The sequence below is a fragment of the Myxine glutinosa genome, chromosome 14 (genome assembly GCF_964187855.1).
Source record: "Myxine glutinosa chromosome 14, kmMyxGlut1.1, whole genome shotgun sequence".
Lineage (NCBI taxonomy): Eukaryota > Metazoa > Chordata > Myxini > Myxiniformes > Myxinidae > Myxine > Myxine glutinosa.
Window position 1 is genome coordinate 82,406,888 of NC_136274.1, and position 19,254 is coordinate 82,426,141.

General features: G+C 45.2%; 1 protein-coding gene across 8 annotated transcripts in view; it reads right to left on the bottom strand.

The window, feature by feature from the left end:
- Positions 1–1,145: 1,145 nt before the first annotated feature.
- The window catches only part of FILIP1 (filamin A interacting protein 1), a 277,856-nt gene continuing 259,747 nt past the window's right edge, over positions 1,146–19,254 (bottom strand). For 7 of the 8 annotated variants that reach the window (XM_068136277.2, XM_078768449.1, XM_068136274.2 and 4 more), the window contains one exon: positions 1,146–6,174. In XM_068136277.2, coding sequence (XP_067992378.1) covers positions 5,995–6,174 — 180 coding nt within the window. In that variant the 3' untranslated portion in view covers positions 1,146–5,994. The remainder of the gene's footprint in view (positions 6,175–19,254) is intronic. The other variant, XM_078768448.1, reaches the window with a different exon arrangement.

Sequence of the window (19,254 nt, forward strand, 5' to 3'; positions counted from 1 at the left end):
ATAGAAAAAACAAAACAAATTGATTTCCCTTAACCATGGCACGTGTTTGGCGTGACGAAAATTTGGAGGAAACCTCCTCAGGTGTAGGTTGATTTAAAAAAAAAATTATGAAGGGGGCCCAGATGAAGGGGGCCCACATGAAGGGGGCCCAGATGAAGGGGGCCCAGATGAAGGGGGCCATTCTGGTATTGCCCCAGGGCCCATTCTGGCTCTCGGCGGCCCTGGTTGCAAGTGTCTGGTTCCCTTAAAAATGAGAAGTTTGCAACTCTTACTTCATCCACGGGACATGGCGTCCGACGGTTAAATAATAATTTAACAACACAAGGTGACGTTTTTACCGATGCACTCAAATACAGGTGTCCTGAAGCATGCAGACAGGTGCGGGGGGAGTAACCGGGACCGCGCGGAACGAACGGCTCGACTCTCCGAGCGCTGAGAAATGTCCGCGTTTCGCGGATAATACACGGAAAGCGGGTTCCGCAGACACGGAGGCTGTCCGAGCGTCCGAGTAACGAGCGGCCTGGGATATAGTGCTGACAAGGAGCAAGGCGCTTCATCTTGTTGAAATATCATCGGCGTCTCAAGGACACATCCCACCCTTCCCTGCAAAATATGTTCCTTACAATCACAATCTGTCTAATGTGAGAACTTCTGTAGTATGTTAGGATCAAGGTCTATACAACTGTTCCATAGAAAGTTTCTATAGGAATTCTGTAAAAATTCCATAGAAATAGAATCGATAGCAAAGGTCGATATTTCTACAGAATTTTATATATCATGTCTATGGAACAGTTATATAGACATTGATCCTAAAGTAATACAAAATTTCAATCGACAAGTTCTATAGAACATCCAATGAATTCTATAGAATATCCATTCTCAGCAGAGTTCCATACAATTCATTAGGGTCCATAAAATTATATTGAGTTCTGTTGAACTTGTACAGAACATTTCTTGAAGGGTTGCAGAACTGTCCAAGACAAAAAAAAAACATTGAAAAACAAATCCCTCCTGGAAAACACCCTCCTTTTTTCCTATTAATCACCGATGTATGGTTCCTTCCAAATCAGTAAAACACATACTATACCATATAACCACTTTAAACAAAACCACAGCACAACCCCCCTTACCCGGAAAACTGGATGCACATTTAAATTGTTCCTTTATTTAATACTTTAAAACCATATTTTCACACCAAGTACCACTGTACATTATACCAGTGCGAAAGGAACATGGCAGACACATTAGGTAACAAGGCCAGGCTTCTGTTAAATACCTGAATCGCAGTATGTGACGTGATCAGGTGATTAAACGCACCTTTGAATTACTGTGCTTATAACATACCATACCGAGCACTGCGTGTTGACCAATCGATGTACAGTGTTTCCACAAAAATCAGAATTCCAATTGGAAAGCCAATATTATACGAGTTCATGATGATGTGTGTCTCCTGGATCTGTCAGGATAAGGATTTACATCACCTGCTGTACTGCGTTTTGGCGACTGATGCTGGAGGGTTGCTGGGAGCATGATACGTGGAACTGTCCAATATTACCACCTGTCTTATGTGGCCAAAACTGCTTGCACTGAATAATACTCCGCAATTTTCAATGGTGGCAATCAGACTACGCACAAGAGAGGAAAATAAATTCTTGCTTTTGAGTGGTGACAGTTATAATTAAATGGCGGTAGCCTGTGCAGAACTGTTAATTAGCATTTCACAAAGGTTGGGGTTTGATGTGTTCCACCTTGTTGCACATGGACGCACCAACCGCAAGTGTGACCTCTCCAAACCTCAAAAAAATCCATCAAAGTCGGCAATGGGAGACAGCATGTGCAAATGTTAAATAGTTCGCCACATCATTAAATCCTGGTGAGGATTTATTGAGCAGTGCAGAATTGAAGATAGCCCTTGGTATTGATTTAAAGTTTTATGTGATTATTAAATTGTAAACATATTTCAGCATTCCAGGTTCAACGTTAAGACATTTCAGGGTGTCTATGACATACGGTCGGAGCCCCCGGATCTTATGGCTCAGTTCATATGGTCACCAATTGAGTGTATAAGTACCATCACGGTACTGTAGGGTCATCACGGGGCAGGACCCTGGTGTGGTGAGAACAGTGGTGCTTATGGCATGGCATCGTCGTATCGCGTGCAATATATGCAGTTTTACAAAAAAACATACGCATCTCGTGCAAAATACATGTCTTTACACAAGACATATGCATCGCGTGCAATATACACGTCTTTATGCAAGACATACGCATCGTGTGCACTAGAAGTGCTTTTACGCAAAACATATGCACTGTGTGCAATATACGCAGTTTTGCCCAAAACACACACATTGCGTGCAATATAAACAGTTTTATGCAAAACATACGCATCATGTACAATATACGCAGTTTTACGCAAAACATATGCATCACGTGCAATATATGCAATTTTACGCAAAACATACGCATCATGTACAATATACGTAGTTTTACGCAAAACATACGCATCACGTGCAATATACGCAGTTTTACACGAAACATAAGCATCATGTACAATATACTCAGTTTTATGCAAAACATACGCATCACGTGCAATTTACACAGTTTTACGCAAAACATACGCATCATGTACAATATACGCAGTTTTACGCAAAACATACGCATCATGTACAATATACGCAGTTTTACGCAAAACATACGCATCACATTCAATATATGCAGTTTTACGCAAAACATATGCATCACGTGCAATATATGCAATTTTACGCAAAACATAAGCATCATGTACAATATACTCAGTTTTATGCAAAACATACGCATCACGTGCAATTTACGCAGTTTTACGCAAAACATACGCATCACGTGCAATTTACGCAGTTTTACGTAAAACATACGCATCATGTACAATATACGCAGTTTTACGCAAAACATACGCATCACATTCAATATATGCAGTTTTACGCAAAACATATGCATCACGCACAATATACGCATTTTTACGCAAAACATACGCATCACGTGCAATATACACAGTTTTATGCAGAACATATGCATTGCGTGCAATATACGCAGTCTTACGCAAAACATAGACTGCTCGTAGATGTGCAACACTGCTAACCCCACAAGAGAGAACGTTGCGTAGATCCCAGAGGCATCACCTTCGGAACACCAAACTTGTGGCAATCGCTATATCGCGGCAATACTTGCACGTGTGAGCAATATACGGGATTGCAATATAAATTTTGAGATGCACGGGTTTAAACCTCAATGCTGTCGAATCTGACCCACTAAGATGAGCCTGGCTGACTCCCCGACAACGTCGGAAGCTTATTTACATGATTACTTTGAGTGCTGATGTGTCATTTGGCATTAACAGAGGTTGGTGTGTGTGTGTGCGTGGACGATTGTGTGTCTCTGTGTGTATACGTGTGTGTGAGTGTGCATGTGAGTCTGTGCGTGTACGTGTATGTACATGTGTGCATGCATACGTGTGTGTGTACATATGTGTACATGTTTGTGTGTGTGTGTTTGTATGTGTGTGTGTTTTTGTGTGTACATACATGTGTATGTATGTGTACAAGTGTGTACATGTTTGTGTGCACATGTGCATACATGTGTGTATACATGCGTGTGTGTGTTTGTATATGCGTGTCTGTGTGTGTGTGTGTACGTACACGTGTACATGCATGTACATGTGTGTACATGTTTGTGTGTATATGTGTGTACATGTGCGTGTATATATGTGTGTGTGTGTGTGTGTGTGTGTGTGTGTGTGTGTGTGTGTGTGTGTGTGTGTGTGTGTGTTTAAGTTAGAACATTCTGTGGTTTTGTATCAGTGATTGCTAGGAGACAGCAGCAAGGTAGGTGGTGTGGTCGTTCTGGTTGGTGGACAAGGTATATTTAAAGTAAGATGTGCATGATTTAATGTATTATCATATTATGGAGTGTGTAAGGAAAGTTATAAATATATGATAATACATTAAATCCTATAGCGAGTAAAGTTGGAATAACTGATGTTGGATTGATGAGTTGACTGACTGCCTGGACACAACTGAGGTTGTGGATCTACTGATGTACTATCTATTGATGTGGATCCATGATCGAGGTTGTGGATCCGCTGTTTGGAGAGGTCCTGGGCTGAAAGGATCGAAACGTCGAGGAAGAACGGTGCCCAGCTGATGATCAGTGCAGTCGGGAAACCAAGCAATTGCTTACAGGTTAAGGTTCTTGCTTTAGGTAAGGGAAATATGTTTGAGGTTTACAATTTAAATAAAGTTTAATATGGGATGTTGTGAAATTAACATCATTTACAGCAATCCTTTAAATTATTTATATTTAAGTTTAGGAACAACCGATACTGTACAATTAATTAAATACATTTGAAAATAAGAATTGAAAAATGATGAGATATAATTTTGAGGAACAAAAATAAAAAAAACAAGATGTATAGGTGTGTGTGTGTGTGTGTGTGTGTGTGTGTGTGTGTGTGTGTGTGTGTGTGTGTGTGTGTGTGAATAAGAGAGAGACAGAATTGTGAGGAACAGAAATGACAAAACGAGATGTGTGCGTGTGTATGAATGTGTGCACCTGTGTGTGTGTACCTTCATGTGTATGTTTGTACATGTGTGTGTACATGTGTGTGTATATGTGTGTGTGTAAATATGTATGAGTGCATGCACGTGTGCGTGTACCTGCGTGTGTATGCGTGTACGTGTGCATGTGTGTGTGTGCATATACATATATATATATATAGACATATATGTATGTGTGTGTGTGTGTGTGTGTGTGTGCCCGCTCACGTGTGTACATGTTTGTGTACATGCGTGTACATGTATGTGTGTATATATATGTGTGTGTGTGTGTGTGTGTGTGTGTGTGTTTACGTACGTGTGCGTGTACCTGCGTGTGTGTGCATATACATATATATAGACATATGTGTGTGTGTGTGTGTGTGTGTGTGCCCGCTCACGTGTGTACATGTTTGTGTACATGCGTGTACATGTATGATTGTATGTGTGTGTATATATATATATATATATATGTGTGTGTGTGTGTGTGTTTACGTACGTGTGCGCGTGTGTTTGTGTTTGTTTGGCAATTTGCACATCGTTCTATTAAACACGCTTTCCCCCATAGCTATCCCTCCCTTTTTTGTTAAAATCCCTTTTTTCTCCACTTGTTTGACATGTTGTAGCATTTCTTCCGAGATCAACGTCAGACCACTTCCACGACAACGTGCAGGAAACGCACATGGTCATGCCACGGGGTTTGTTCTCTTCACGTTCACAATGTCCACGTGGCTCCTGCCAATGCAAAATGGCCGCGGGGCCCATCCAGTACTCAGACGCGATCGTCGTGTAGACGAGCATTCCGTGCACGGTTCGTTTCGCATTTCGCTCATGTGCTCAAAATGTCGAGACACGTGACCTTTCAAGACCCCGCGTACTGCATCACACTCGGGTTGTGCAGAAACAAAACGTGCGGTGCAGCTGGAGCTCGCGCTTCTCAGGCCTTGATGTGGGAGAAAGAGGACGAGACAAAAAAAACACCACTCGAGACGAAAGAATCTTTAAGACATGGAGAATGCGAGTTTTATGTTACGGTAAAATCCAGCAGCATCGTCACCGTGCTCTACGTCCGTGCACCACGGTGCTCTGCGTCGGTCGAGGCGTACCGTGCGTACACCCTTTTTCAACTGTGCGCACACCGACAGCACCAGGAAACACCAAATGTGTGGCGACGACAAAAGGGTAGGGGTAACACAATTTGCCATGACTGGAAGCAGCGCTCGTTCCCTGCAGGTGCCCGTGAGGCAGAGAGGTTCAGCGCTCTGCACATCCAAGGCAAACAAGATGGGAAACAAACACAGGAAGGCACGGTGTGGTCAGGGCCATAAGGGAAAGGAAGCCAGAAAGTGCCTCGGCACGCACTTGACCGAGCGGCGGGCTAATGCTGAGGCCTAGTTTTTGCCTAAAAGCGGCGGGCTAATGCTGAGGCCTAGTTTTTGCCTAAAAGCTGCCCGCCGCTGACGTGGGGTTTCTTGAACTCGATCTTAACGGGCTGCCCGGGCTCAAGGCGGGCGGCAGAGGAAGCCATGGGAGAGACTTTGGCGAGCTTCATGCTTCGAGGTACCGGGATACGTGTGGAGGAAGATGTTCTGGAAGTCGTGCATCCCTCCTGTGGATGAAGAAACAAAATGTGTGGGTGAGACTAAGAAGAGGTGAAAGAGGAGGGTGGAAAGGATCTGGAGACCAAACTGGACAATAAGAATAAATGGGGTGAGGATTAGGATGTAAAAAAAGAAGAGCAGAGACAATCACAATCATTTCATTCCATCCAAACAATAACATTTCATAACTACACATTGATCAATAAACAATTCCAATAACAAAATCCTTATGAAAGCCAAACAACAAACTCATTTCTACAATGCTCAATTTTACTAACAATAAACTACTGTTGTGTCATTTCTTTTTGAATGATTTGTCGTTCATTCATTGAAAGAATAATGAAGGAACATGGATGCTTACTCCTCTTACTAGTGAAGGTAAACTGGGGAAAATGATCCCAACAGCAAGAGAGAAGTCATATCATATATATATATATATATATACTAGTAGGGTCACCCGTGGGAATCCCACGGACATGGAGGTGTATCGTTGCGATCGGTGCAGCCGTTTTTGCGGTACCCGGGACAATAACGTTAGGTGGGAGTCCAAACCTAAAAATGTTGGAGACCAAAGCTGAAATTGGAAAAACAATGTAGCCCATTTTACTCCAGGGGGTCCCAGGATTACCCACCCAAAATATCGTTGCGATCGGTTCAGCCATTTTTGCGGTACCTGGGAACGGACAGACGGACAGACAGACAGACGGACGGGCATTTGGTGAATTATAGTAAGACTAGCGGGGTCACCCGTGGGAATCCCACGGGCATGGATGTGTGTGACATTTCGACATATTGAGTTTTTTTTTTTTTTTTTTTTTTTTTGTATACAATATCGAGGCTCGTGAAAGAGCGAACATTAATCACATGAACACACAGAAAGACAAACCGACACATAAAACATATAACATAGGGAGCGGTAGACAAGATGGGGAGAGAGGGGGAGAGAGGGGGAAGGACACAAACACAACATTTGAGAGTAGGGACCGAGAGACATGGAGACATCGAGAGATCTGAGAGAGGGCGAGGGCTTTGGGGGGGGGGCGTGGGAAGGGGGCAGTGGGAGAGGTATAAAACATATGGACACTGCCAGGACTTCCAGGAAAGAAGTTGGAATTTCAAACAAGGTGGATCTGGGGTGAATTAGCGGGGGTAGAAAAGATCAAGGTTTTGGATGGGGGAAGATAAGAGATGGTGGTGAACAGCTGTTTTAAAGACCTGGAGGGAGGAGTGGGATTGAAGGGAGTGAGGGAGTTTGTTCCAGAGGCGGGAGAAAAGAGGAATGAAAGAGTGAAGGTGAGCGGAGAGCCGAGATTTCGGCAGTTTAACCATCAGAGGGTTGCTGGCAGATCTTGTGCGACCTGTAGGAATATTTGGGGGACAGAGCACAGAGAGAGCTGGGGGTGCAAGGCCGGAGAGGAGTCGGTAGAAGACAGAAAGACCACCTACCTGCCTGTGGTGAGTGAGTGAAAGGCCCTCAGAGATAGCTTCATCGCGGGAGATTCCAATAATTCTGAAAGCTTTGGTTTCAACAGCGTGAAGCCGAGCTAGGTGTGAGGCAGGAGCACCGGCCCATAGGGGAGAACAGTATTCCATTGAGCTGCGGATGAAAGCCTTGTATGTGGTGAGGAGCTCAGGTGTGCCGAGGAAGGACTTCGCACGACGGAGGATGCCCAGTCGGCGACTGGCTTTGGAGGCCAGCTTGGAAATGTGGTTTTCCCAAGAAAGATCATGGCAGATAGTGAGACCCAAAATCTTGAGCGACAGAACTTCTTGGAGAGGATTGTTGAGAAAGTAGATGGGAGGGTTGTCCAGTCGATCTTTTCGGAGAGACATAGTAAGAGTGTGAGATTTGTCAGGATTGAAAGACATGTTCCACTTGTTTGACCAGTCTGTGATTTTGTCCAGGTCTTCAGAGAGTGAGGAGGCAGCAGACTGCCGATCTGAGGGAAGAGGAATGGAGCGGCAGAGAGTGGAGTCATCAGCAAAGAGATAGAGAGGATTTTCGAGAGAGTCAGAGAGATCATTGATGAAGACCAGAAAAAGCACGGGGCCCAGAACACTGCCTTGGGGAACTCCAGCCTGAACAGGAAGAGGAGATGAGAGAAACCCATTCAGGGCCACACGTTGACGACGACTAGAGAGGAAGTCCGCCAGCCATGCGTGGAGATTTCCATGGATACCAAAGGAGGAGAGTTTGGTGAGCAGAGCGGGGTGCCAGACCGTGTCGAAGGCACGTGATATGTCGAGGGAGACAGCTCTAATTTCCTGTTTGGCATTGAGGACCTCCATCCATTGTTGAGACAGCAGAAGCAGCATGTCCAGAGTAGAGTGACCTGGTCTGAAACCAAATTGATGATCAGAGATCAAGCCATTGGAGAAGAGGAAAGATTTCATATCAGAAGCAATGATGGATTCCATGACTTTGCTGATAATTGGGAGAAGGCTGATTGGTCTGTAGTTGCTAGGATCTGTTTTTGCACCTTTTTTGTGCAAAGCGGTGATGTTGGCTGATTTCCAAGCAGATGGCAGTTGACCTTGAGCAAAAGAGAGGGTGAAGAGAACAGAGAGAGGGTGAGATAGAGCAGCAGAGCAGGATTTTAGGACCCGTGGGCTGATGCCGTCGGGTCCAGTTGCAGAATCAGAGTCGAGGGTTGACAGAAACTTTTCCACCTTGTCAGGAGGAAAGGACACGGAGTCCAGGAGCAGCAGGGTACGACTGGGTATGGTGGGTACAGAGAGGGATGGGTTTGGGACACAAGATTTAGAGGCAAACACAGAGTTGAGGCATTCAGCTTTTTCACGTGCGGAGTCAGCTGTGTAGCCGTTTGAGGTAAGGGAGGGGATGGAGGGGGAACAAACACCAGAAACGGATTTGACCAGACGCCACCAGGATTTGGAAGAGGGAGACAGATAAGAGAGTTCGGTCTTGAGAACGGAGAGATATTGTTTCCTGGCTCTCCTGAGGGTGGACACACACTTGTTTCGGGCTTTGTGAAAGGAAATGAGATTTCCTTCCGTTGGATTTGCTTTCCAGGAGACGAAGGCAAGTTGTTTCTGGGCAACAGCCTCACCACAAGATTCCGTGTACCATGGACGGGAGGAAGGGTATGACAACTGAAGACGAGATGGGATAAATCTGTGCATGAGAGAGAGCAATTTACTTTGGAAGAATTCCCAGGATGAGTTGATGTCAGAGGTGGTAGAGATGGGAGACCAGTCCAGATGATTGATGGCTGCTTGAAGACCGTGCCAGTTGGCCTGAGTGAAATGCCAGACTCGTCGACGCTGAGCAGGCTCCCTGAGGATGGTCAGAGAGATGTCCACTTTAACAAGGACATGATCAGATGATCCGATCGGAGCAGAAGAAGAGCAGCAGACATTTTCAGGGAAGTTAGTCATAACCAAGTCCAGAAGAGAAGATGTTCCGTTGACTGAGATCCGGGTCGGGAAATTGACAGATTGTGTCAGTCCCAGTGAGTCGCAGAAGTCCTTTGCTGAGGAGCCATGGCTGGTGAGAGAGGTACCCACACCCAGCCAACTGGCATGATGACAGTTGAAATCACCACATATGAGGAAGAGAGAGTTGGGATGAGTAGATAGAAGTTGGTCCATATCATCAGACAGCGAGATGTAGATGGAGTCATCACTGTTTGGTGGACGGTACAACACACATATGAACAAGAGGTGGGAGCGAAGGGGAAGCCGTAGCCAGAGGTATTCCTGGGGGTGAGGTGGAGAGAGTGCAGTGTAGGGCGAGTGAGGAAGAGAGTTTTTGATAAAGATAGCAACCCCGCCTCCAGGACGAGGCTCAGGTCTATCATACCGGAGGAGGGAGTAGCCGGGGAGAGATACTATGGAATCAGAGACATCATAAAGGAGGAAAGTTTCTGTTAAGCAGATTACGTCTGGTTTGACAGAAGCAACCTGTATGGAGAGATCAGTTAAGTTTGAACGAAGGCCCCGGATGTTTGAGGTCCATACCGTTAATGAAGAGGAAGGGGGAGCATCAGATACAGAACAGGGGGGAGGAGGGGCAGGGTAAGATGTGGAAGAGGTGGAAGAGGTAGGGAGAGCTGTTGAAGGTGTGTCAGAGATTTCAGAATAGCTCGGAGAAAGGGAAGGATGGGGCGGACAAAAGGTTTGATGGTGATTGGGTGAGCCACAATGAGGTGTTATTTGAGGAGGGGGAAGAGCGAGGCAGAAGGTTGGGGGAGATGGAGGTGAGAGTTTGAAGGGGGAAGAAGCGGGGAGGACGCTTTGAGGAGGGGGAGTGAGCGGGGGGAAATTGAGAAGCAATGAGGGTGGGGAGATTTGAAGGGGAGGGGTGAGGGGGGAGTTTGGGAGGGAAGGGACAAGGGGAGGGATTTGAAAGGGATGGGATATGGGGGAGATTTGGAGGGGAGGGGTGAGGCAGGAGTCTAGGAGGGGAGGGGCGAGGGGGCGTCTTGGCGGGGAGGGGTGAGGGAGTAGTTTAGGAGGGAGGGGGCAAGGGGGGAGATTTGAAAGGGATGGGTGATGGGGAAGATTTGGAGGGGAGGGGTGATGGGGAAGATTTGGAGGGGAGGGGTTATGGGGAAGATTTGGAGGGGAGGGGTGAGATTGGATTTTTGAAAGTGTACGATTTATGGGAAACGAACATTTATTGCAAAATGAGTTTCTTGTGACCTTCGAGTTAAAAATACGTTTAAGGACGCTGGATGGAGGATGGATTGCAGGAGAGTTTAGGGAATGTAGAACAAAGGCACTATAGGAGATGGATATTTTTTTTGGGATGAATTGATTTGGTGAGCAAGTCGAAAGCAGCCTTTTAAAGAAGAAGAAGAAAAAGGTGTTATAAAATATGACGGAATACATAACTTGAGGGGAAAGTGTAAACATTGAAGGTTAATGAGTGAAAACTATCTGGGGAAATGGGGGAGAAACACGTGGTCGAAGAACGAACGAACGAATAAGAATGAATAAACGAATGAGAACAGAGAAGGAAATGTGTTTTTTTTTTTGTTTTTTTTTTTTTGAGTTGAGATTTACACAAGGAAGTAGGCTATGGGTGAAAAGACTGGGAATACAGAGAACGAAAGTTATTGGATCACAAACGACGGACCACTGAGAGAAAAACAAAGCCTCAAGGTTGTACAGTGCACACTGTACAAGGCCTTGCTCGCGACACGGCAAACAGACGATCAATTTATGAAAGATAAACACCGAGAAACAACCAAAGTTGCACACAATAACTTCACACACCGAAAGATAAATACAGTTTCGACAAAACACAATTGTGAACAGACTTAACTTCGAAAAACGTGGAGACCGTGTGGAGCTTCGAAAATCCCTGCCGCCGTCTCCAAGATCTCGCGAGATCTCGCAGTTCGATGCTGCACCTGCACATTCAGTTATATAAAATGGTTACTGCCAATTGATCACATCCACAAACGATGTAATCCACACAATTTATGTACTTTACATAACGTTAATAGGAATACATGCCCGTGTAGATGGGAAATACAGTTTGTTTGAAATAAATCACAAATATCAGAAGAAAGTTTTTAAAATTTAGAGCTATTCTCACTCAGAGTTAAACATCACCGTAATATTATGCGGTTGCTTCAACGTTTTCGGTGAATTATATGTCATTCCCATCTACACGGGCATGTATTCCTATTAACGTTATGTAAAGTACATAAATTGTGTGGATTACATCATTTGTGGATGTGATCAATTGCCAGTAACCATTTTATATAACTGAATGTGCAGGTGCAGCATCTAACTCAATATGTCGAAATGTCACACACATCCATGCCCGTGGGATTCCCACCCGTGGGAATCCCACGGGCATGGATGTGTGTGACGAATTTTAAATATATGTCGACTGTTATTTTAGGCGGTGTATTTTCGTTTATCATCATGGCGCGATTTTAAAAAATATATCTCTGCATTTTCCTCTCCAATACCTCCTCACACTTTACACACACACCGGCCCATGTTTACATATACACACACACATATACACCCACACACATATACACATACACACACGTACATCGACACACACGCACACACACACGTACAGACACATACACACACACAGACATATATATACACATACAACAACAACATGCATTTTAAGGCCATTTTCCCTGCTAGAGCGGGGGTTAGTCTACATACACACACATATATACACACACATATGCACGCGCGCACGCACGCACACACACACACACACACACACACACACACGTACACACACACACACGTACACATGTCCCACATGTATATATCCCACATCCCACATGTATATACATGTTTAAAGTGTACGTGCCCTTCCCCCCTCCCCGCCCGGCGACGCTGGGTACTTCTGCCGGTAACGAATAAAATAAAAACGAAGAAATATCCCTCGGTAATTTCATGAAACTCGGTGGAATTGGATGAAATTCGCTCGGTGAATTCACTCGGTTTATTCGGTTCGGCTCGGTTCACTCGGTTTAAAGAAAAAGCGATAATGTCGACATGTTGCTGTCTGTGTCATGTTGGGCGGTGTATGATACTTGTTGGTTGTTGGCGGTGTTGGGCGGTGATATGGTGTATTTTTAAATATATCTCTGCATTTTCCCGCGTTGCTGACACCGAGTCGTTCTTCATCGACTGTGTCATTCATTTTGGAAATGGAAGTTTCCACGCAACGCATGAATTGTCACGAGTCAAGAGGAAGTGTCTCGTCATCATCAAATGACAAATATATGACATTGTGAACATTAAAGATTTCAAATAAACCTATTTAAAGTGTATGCGCAAATAACTAATAAATAAAGAAACGAAGAAATATCTCTCGGTAATTTCCTGAACCATACTTTACTTCCGGCTAATAATGTTGAATGAAATAAAAACGAAGAAATATATGTCGTTTTGTGACGACTGTCATCAAAAGTAAACGGTGAATTCACTCGGTTTATTCGGTTCGGCTCGGTTCACTTGGTTTAAAGAAAAAGCGATAATGTCGACATGTTGCCGTCTGTCATGTTGGGCAGTGTATGATACATGTTGGGCGGTGTATGATACATATTGGGCGGTTGTTGGCAGTTGGGCGGTTGTTGGCGGTGGGCGTTGACCATGGGGTCAAGGTGCACGTCCAAGGCTGTTCAAATGTTTGAATTTTTACCTTTTTTCTTGTAAAAAAGGCAGGCCTTCCGTGTGGGCCCTAAACATGGGCGTTGATATGGTGTATTTTTTAAAATATATCTCTGCATTTTCCCGCGTTGCTGACACCGAGTCCAAAACCATCGATAAAAATGAAATCATATGGTGAGTTAGATTGGAGATAAAGGCGTGAGAGAGACTCAATGGCCTTGAAGTTACAGGCCTTTGAGAATTCATTTCGTTCTATAAACGGCAACTTTCATCGGATTTTCTTCCCGTTTTTTTTCAACCGAGTCTAAAACTATGTTAGCGACTGTGAAAAATGAAATGATATATCAAATTTGATTTGAAATAAAACTGGGAGAGAGAGCAAGACCCCACGGGCCTACAAAACAGGCCTCAAAGCTATGCGAGTTAATAAAATGGTGGATATTTGTTTATATGAAGCGAAGGCTCTCCCAGAATGGGTGGAGCTATGGGTGGAGCTACTCTGCAAACCGAGTAAGCCACACCCCAGACAGACGCCCAACAGACAGACAGACAGACAGAATCATCTATGGCTATTATAATAGAGATATATATCTGTATATATAATCTATAATAATATATATTCTATCTCTATTATAATAGCCGGAGATGATTCTGTCTGTCTGTCTGTTGGGCGTCTGTCCGGGGTGTGGCTTACTCGGTTTGCAGAGTAGCTCCACCCATAGCTCCACCCATTCTGGGAGAGCCTTCGCTTCATATAAACAAATATCCACCATTTTATTAACTCGCATAGCTTTGAGGCCTGTTTTGTAGGCCCGTGGGGTCTTGCTCTCTCTCCCAGTTTTATTTCAAATCAAATTCGATATATCATTTCATTTTTCACAGTCGCTAACATAGTTTTAGACTCGGTTGAAAAAAAACGGGAAGAAAATCCGATGAAAGTTGCCGTTTATAGAACGAAATGAATTCTCAAAGGCCTGTAACTTCAAGGCCATTGAGTCTCTCTCACGCCTTTATCTCCAATCTAACTCGCCATATGATTTCATTTTTATCGATGGTTTTGGACTCGGTGTCAGCAACGCGGGAAAATGCAGAGATATATTTTAAAAAATACACCATATCACCGCCCAACAGCCAACAAGTATCATACACCGCCCAACATGACACAGACAGCAACATGTCGACATTATCGCTTTTTCTTTAAACCGAGTGAACCGAGCCGAACCGAATACACCGCGTGAATTCACCGAGCGAATTTCATCCAATTCCACCGAGTTTCATGAAACCGAGAGATATTTCTTCATTTTTATTTTATTCGTTACCAGCAGAAGTACCCAGCGTCGCCGGGCAGGGGAGGGGAGAAGGGCACGTACACTTTAAACATGTATATACATGTGGGATGTATACATGTGGGACATGTGTGTGTGTGTACGTGTGTGTGTGTGTGTGTGTGTGTGTGTGTGTGTGTGTGTGTGTGTGTGTGTGTGCGCGTGCATATGTGTGTGTGTGTGTATATATGTGTGTGTATGTGTATGTCGGCTAACCCCCGCTCGAGCAGGGAAAATGGCCTTAAAATGCATGTTGTTGTTGTATGTGTATATATATGTCTGTGTGTGTGTGTGTGTGTGTATGTGTGTATATGTGTCTGTACGTGTGTGTGTGTGTCTGTTTTTGTGTACGTGTATGTGTATGTGTGTGTGTGTGTGTGTGTGTGTGTGTGTGTGTGTGTGTGTGTGTGTGTGTGTGTGTGTGTGTGTGGAGATGTATATATGTGTATAATGTGCATATATGTGTATATGTGGATACGTATGTGTATACATATTTGTAAAGGTGGGCGCGATTCGGAAAATTTTAAGTCCGCTTACCGCTTATCCGCTCCGCCAGCCCGTGTAGTCCGATTCGCTTAGCCGCTTCAGCGGCCGAAAATCTTAGTCCGCTTACCGGTTATCCGCTTATCCGCTTCGATTCGATTTTTTAAAAGCGCTTCGACGTTTTAAAAGCGATTTTTGACGTTTCTAAAGGGAATTTAATGCTTTTTAAGCCTAAATAGCCATTTCTAACTACTACAAAGACAAACAACGCTTTTAAGATCAAAAATATACATTTTTATTGAAATAAAATTTATTCAAAATTTATTGAAATAAAGTTTTCCACTCGACTCTACTCTACTCTACAGTTAATTTAAATATAATTTTAATATATGCAAGTTACATTAAAGAAAAATCAATTTGCCCGTCCTTTCTTTGACAAGAGAGTCTACTAGTCAACAGACTAGCACTAGCAGTCTGTTGACTAGTCCTCGTCTTCCTCCTCCACCTCGTGGGCCTTCTTGAGGATTTGGAGGTTGCCCTTCATGAAGACGAGGGCCTCGAAGTTCGGTGCAGCCAGGGCCGACCTCTTAGGCCTGAGGATGTCCGACCCGTAGCTGAACACGCGCTCGACCGAGGCAGAGCTCGGGAGCGGCGTGTTATGCCTGAGAAATAGTTACCCAAGCATCACGGAACTCGAGCGGGAAGAGATTGGGCGAGAGCCGAGTTGTTAGGGTTTCACTTATTATTCACTTAAATAAATATTCACAATTCTAGAGTAACGGCTCAGGCTAACAGCTGATTTGGCGAATCGCGATGCGCTTTAATTTTTCGGTAGTCCGCTTACGCTTATCCGCTTCGGTTTCCGGGGGTTGTTCCGATTCGCTTATCCGCTTCGAAAACGTTAGTCCGCTGCAGCGGATAAGCGGATAAGCGTACTTTCGAAGCGGACCGCCCACCTTTGCATATTTGCATATGTGTATGTGTGTGTGTGTGTGTGTGTGTGTGTGTGTGTGTGTGTCGATGTACGTGTGTGTATGTGTATATGTGTGTGGGTGTATATGTGTGTATATGTAAACATGGGCCGGTGTGTGTGTAAAGTGTGAGGAGGTATTGGAGAGGAAAATGCAGAGATATATTTTTTTAAATCGCGCCATGATGATAAACGAAAATACACCGCCTAAAATAACAGTCGACATATATTTAAAATTCGTCACACACATCCATGCCCGTGGGATTCCCACGGGTGACCCCGCTAGTTTTTATATAATCTCCCTCCCTCCCTCCTAAATTATCCGTCCCCCATTTTCCCCCATCCTCCCCCTTCACCCCACCCCTCCCTCTCTCTTCTTCTTCTCCTGGTTAGTCTGCCTCCTTAAATTCTGAAGATTCTTGCAGACCAATCTACATGTATGGTTTCTTTTTTTCTCTGTGCTCCATCCTTTTCAAATGCTGAACATCAAGTGAGGAAGCAGCATATTTTAAGTCTTTGATAAGACTCAGTTGGGGTCAAGTTTCAACTTTCGATGTGCCAGACTCAGCTCAGTGGATGCGTAAACCATTATGCCACCAGGTGTGGTGACCAATCTCTTTATCTCTCTGTCTCTCTGTCTCTGTCTCTATCTCTATCTCTCTCTCTCTCTCTGTCTGTGTTTCTTTCTCATCCTCTGTCATCCTCTCACATCCTCTAACATCCTTTCACACCCTCTCACACCCTCTCATACCCTCTCATATCCTCTCTCATCCTCTCTCATCCTCTCACATCCTCTCACATCCTCTCACATCCTCTCACAACCTCTCATACCCTCTCATATCCTCTCTCATCCTCTCACATCCTCTCACATCCTCTCACATCCTCTCACAACCTCTCATATCCTCTCTCACCCTCTCATATCCTCTCTCACCCTCTCTCATCCTCTCACACCCTCTCACATCCTCTCACACCCTCTCATATCCTCTCACACCCTCTCATATCCTCTCACACCCTCTCATATCATCTCACATCCTCTCACATCCTCTCATATCCTCTCACATCCTCTCACATCCTCTCTCAGCCTCTCACCTCTCTCATCCTCTCTCATCCTCTCACACCCTCTCTTATCCTCTCTCATCCTCTCTCATCCTCTCACACCCTCTCACACCCTCTCATATCCTCTCACATCCTCTCACACCCTCCCATATCCTCTCACACCCTCTCTCATCCTCTCACACCCTCTCACATCCTCTCACACCCTCTCATATCCTCTCACACCCTCTCATATCCTCTCACACCCTCTCATATCCTCTCACACCCTCTCATATCCTCTCACACCCTCTCATATCATCTCACATCCTCTCACATCCTCTCATATCCTCTCACATCCTCTCACATCCTCTCATATCCTCTCTCAGCCTCTCACCTCTCTCATCCTCTCTCATCCTCTCACACCCTCTCTTATCCTCTCTCATCCTCTCTCATCCTCTCACACCCTCTCACACCCTCTCATATCCTCTCACATCCTCTCACACCCTCCCATATCCTCTCACACCCTCTCTCAACCTCTCTCCTTCATTTCCCTCTCTCCATCACCCTATCTCTCCTTCACCCTCTCTCTCCCTCATCCTCTCTCGCTCCTCTTTCTCTCTCAACCTCCCTCTCTCACACTAAGTTCCTCTCTCTCACCCTCAACCTCTCCCACTCTCTCACACCCTCTCACATCCTCTCTCTCAACCTCTCTCCTCCATTTCCCTCTCTCCATCACCCTCTCTCTCCCTTACCCTCTCTCTCCCTCACCGTCTCTTGCTCCTCTTTCTCTCTCACCATCTCTCACTCCTCTTTCTCTCTCACCATCCCTCTCTCACACTCAGTTCCTCTCTCTCACCCTCAGTCTCTCCCACTCTCTCACACCCTCTCTCATCCTCTCTCACAACCTCTCTCGGCTCCTCTTTCTCTCTCAACCTCTCTCCTCCATTATCCTCTCTCCATCACCCTCTCTCTCCCTCACCCTCTCTCTCTCTGTCTCCCTCATCCTCTCTCTCTCCCTCACCCTCTCTCTCGCTCTCTCTCTCTCTCCCTCATCCTCTCTCGCCCCTCTTTCCCTCTCACCCTCCCTCTCTCACATTCAGCCCCTCTTTCTCACCCTCTCTCATCCTCTCTCTCACCCTCTCACACCCTCTCTCGGCTCCTCTTTCTCTCTCAACCTCCCTCCTCCATTATCCTCTCTCCATCACCCTCTCTCTCCCTCACCCTCTCTCTCTCTCCTCCTCATCATCTCTCGCCCCTCTTTCCCTCTCAACCTCCCTCTCTCACATTCAGTCCCTCTCTCTCACCCTCAGCCTCTCGCTCCCTCTCATAATCTATCCATCCATAATTTTGATGCAACTCTTTGTGAGCGACTTTTGCAATGAAATCACAAAAGGAGCGAAACGCAATGGCAGGTGAAATGGTGTCCGTAATATGGTCAGGTATGAAAGTACCTGTATTGTTGGTCTATCGCATCCGATCAAGGAATGGCAGATTGGACGAAGCACTGTGTCACAGGCCTGACCTCAAATTGACAGCAAATGTAGCTTGACAATATTCCGTTTGCTTCGACGGGTTTAAACACAATACAAACCATTTACAGCCGAATGGTAAAAACTTCCAAATAATGTCAGCAACATCAAGCTGGTTGTATCGTGAGAATGTACAGGGCGTTAACCTCGACAGTCAGTCCGCTTTTTCCTTTTCCCACATGACATCACTGGCTCTCATGTAAACTTTGGCTCATCACCAAAAAGTGAAAACATTTCTCGAAGTTTATGTTGAACGACAATAAAGCGAGAAACTTCTCAAGAAACATGGTGCCTCGACATGAAAAGGTGGTGACTTTGGTGGGAGCTTAATGACAACAACAAAAAAAGAAAACACGAGTGCAGTGTGGGCACTTTGCACCAAAACGCGCAAGGAAAGAGAAGGCCATTGTGTGCCCGGAGTCATTGGGATGCAAGTGCGCATACGTCGCATTACCATCACCAAGTAATTGTGTCGCACCGCTAGGGTACGGTGCTAGAGTATGGTGCCAGGGTAAGGTTCTAGGGTATGGTGCTAGGGTACGGTGCTAGAGTACGGTGCTAGGGTATGGTGCTAGGGTACTGTGCTAGGGTACGGTGCTAGAGTATGGTGCCAGGGTAAGGTGCTAG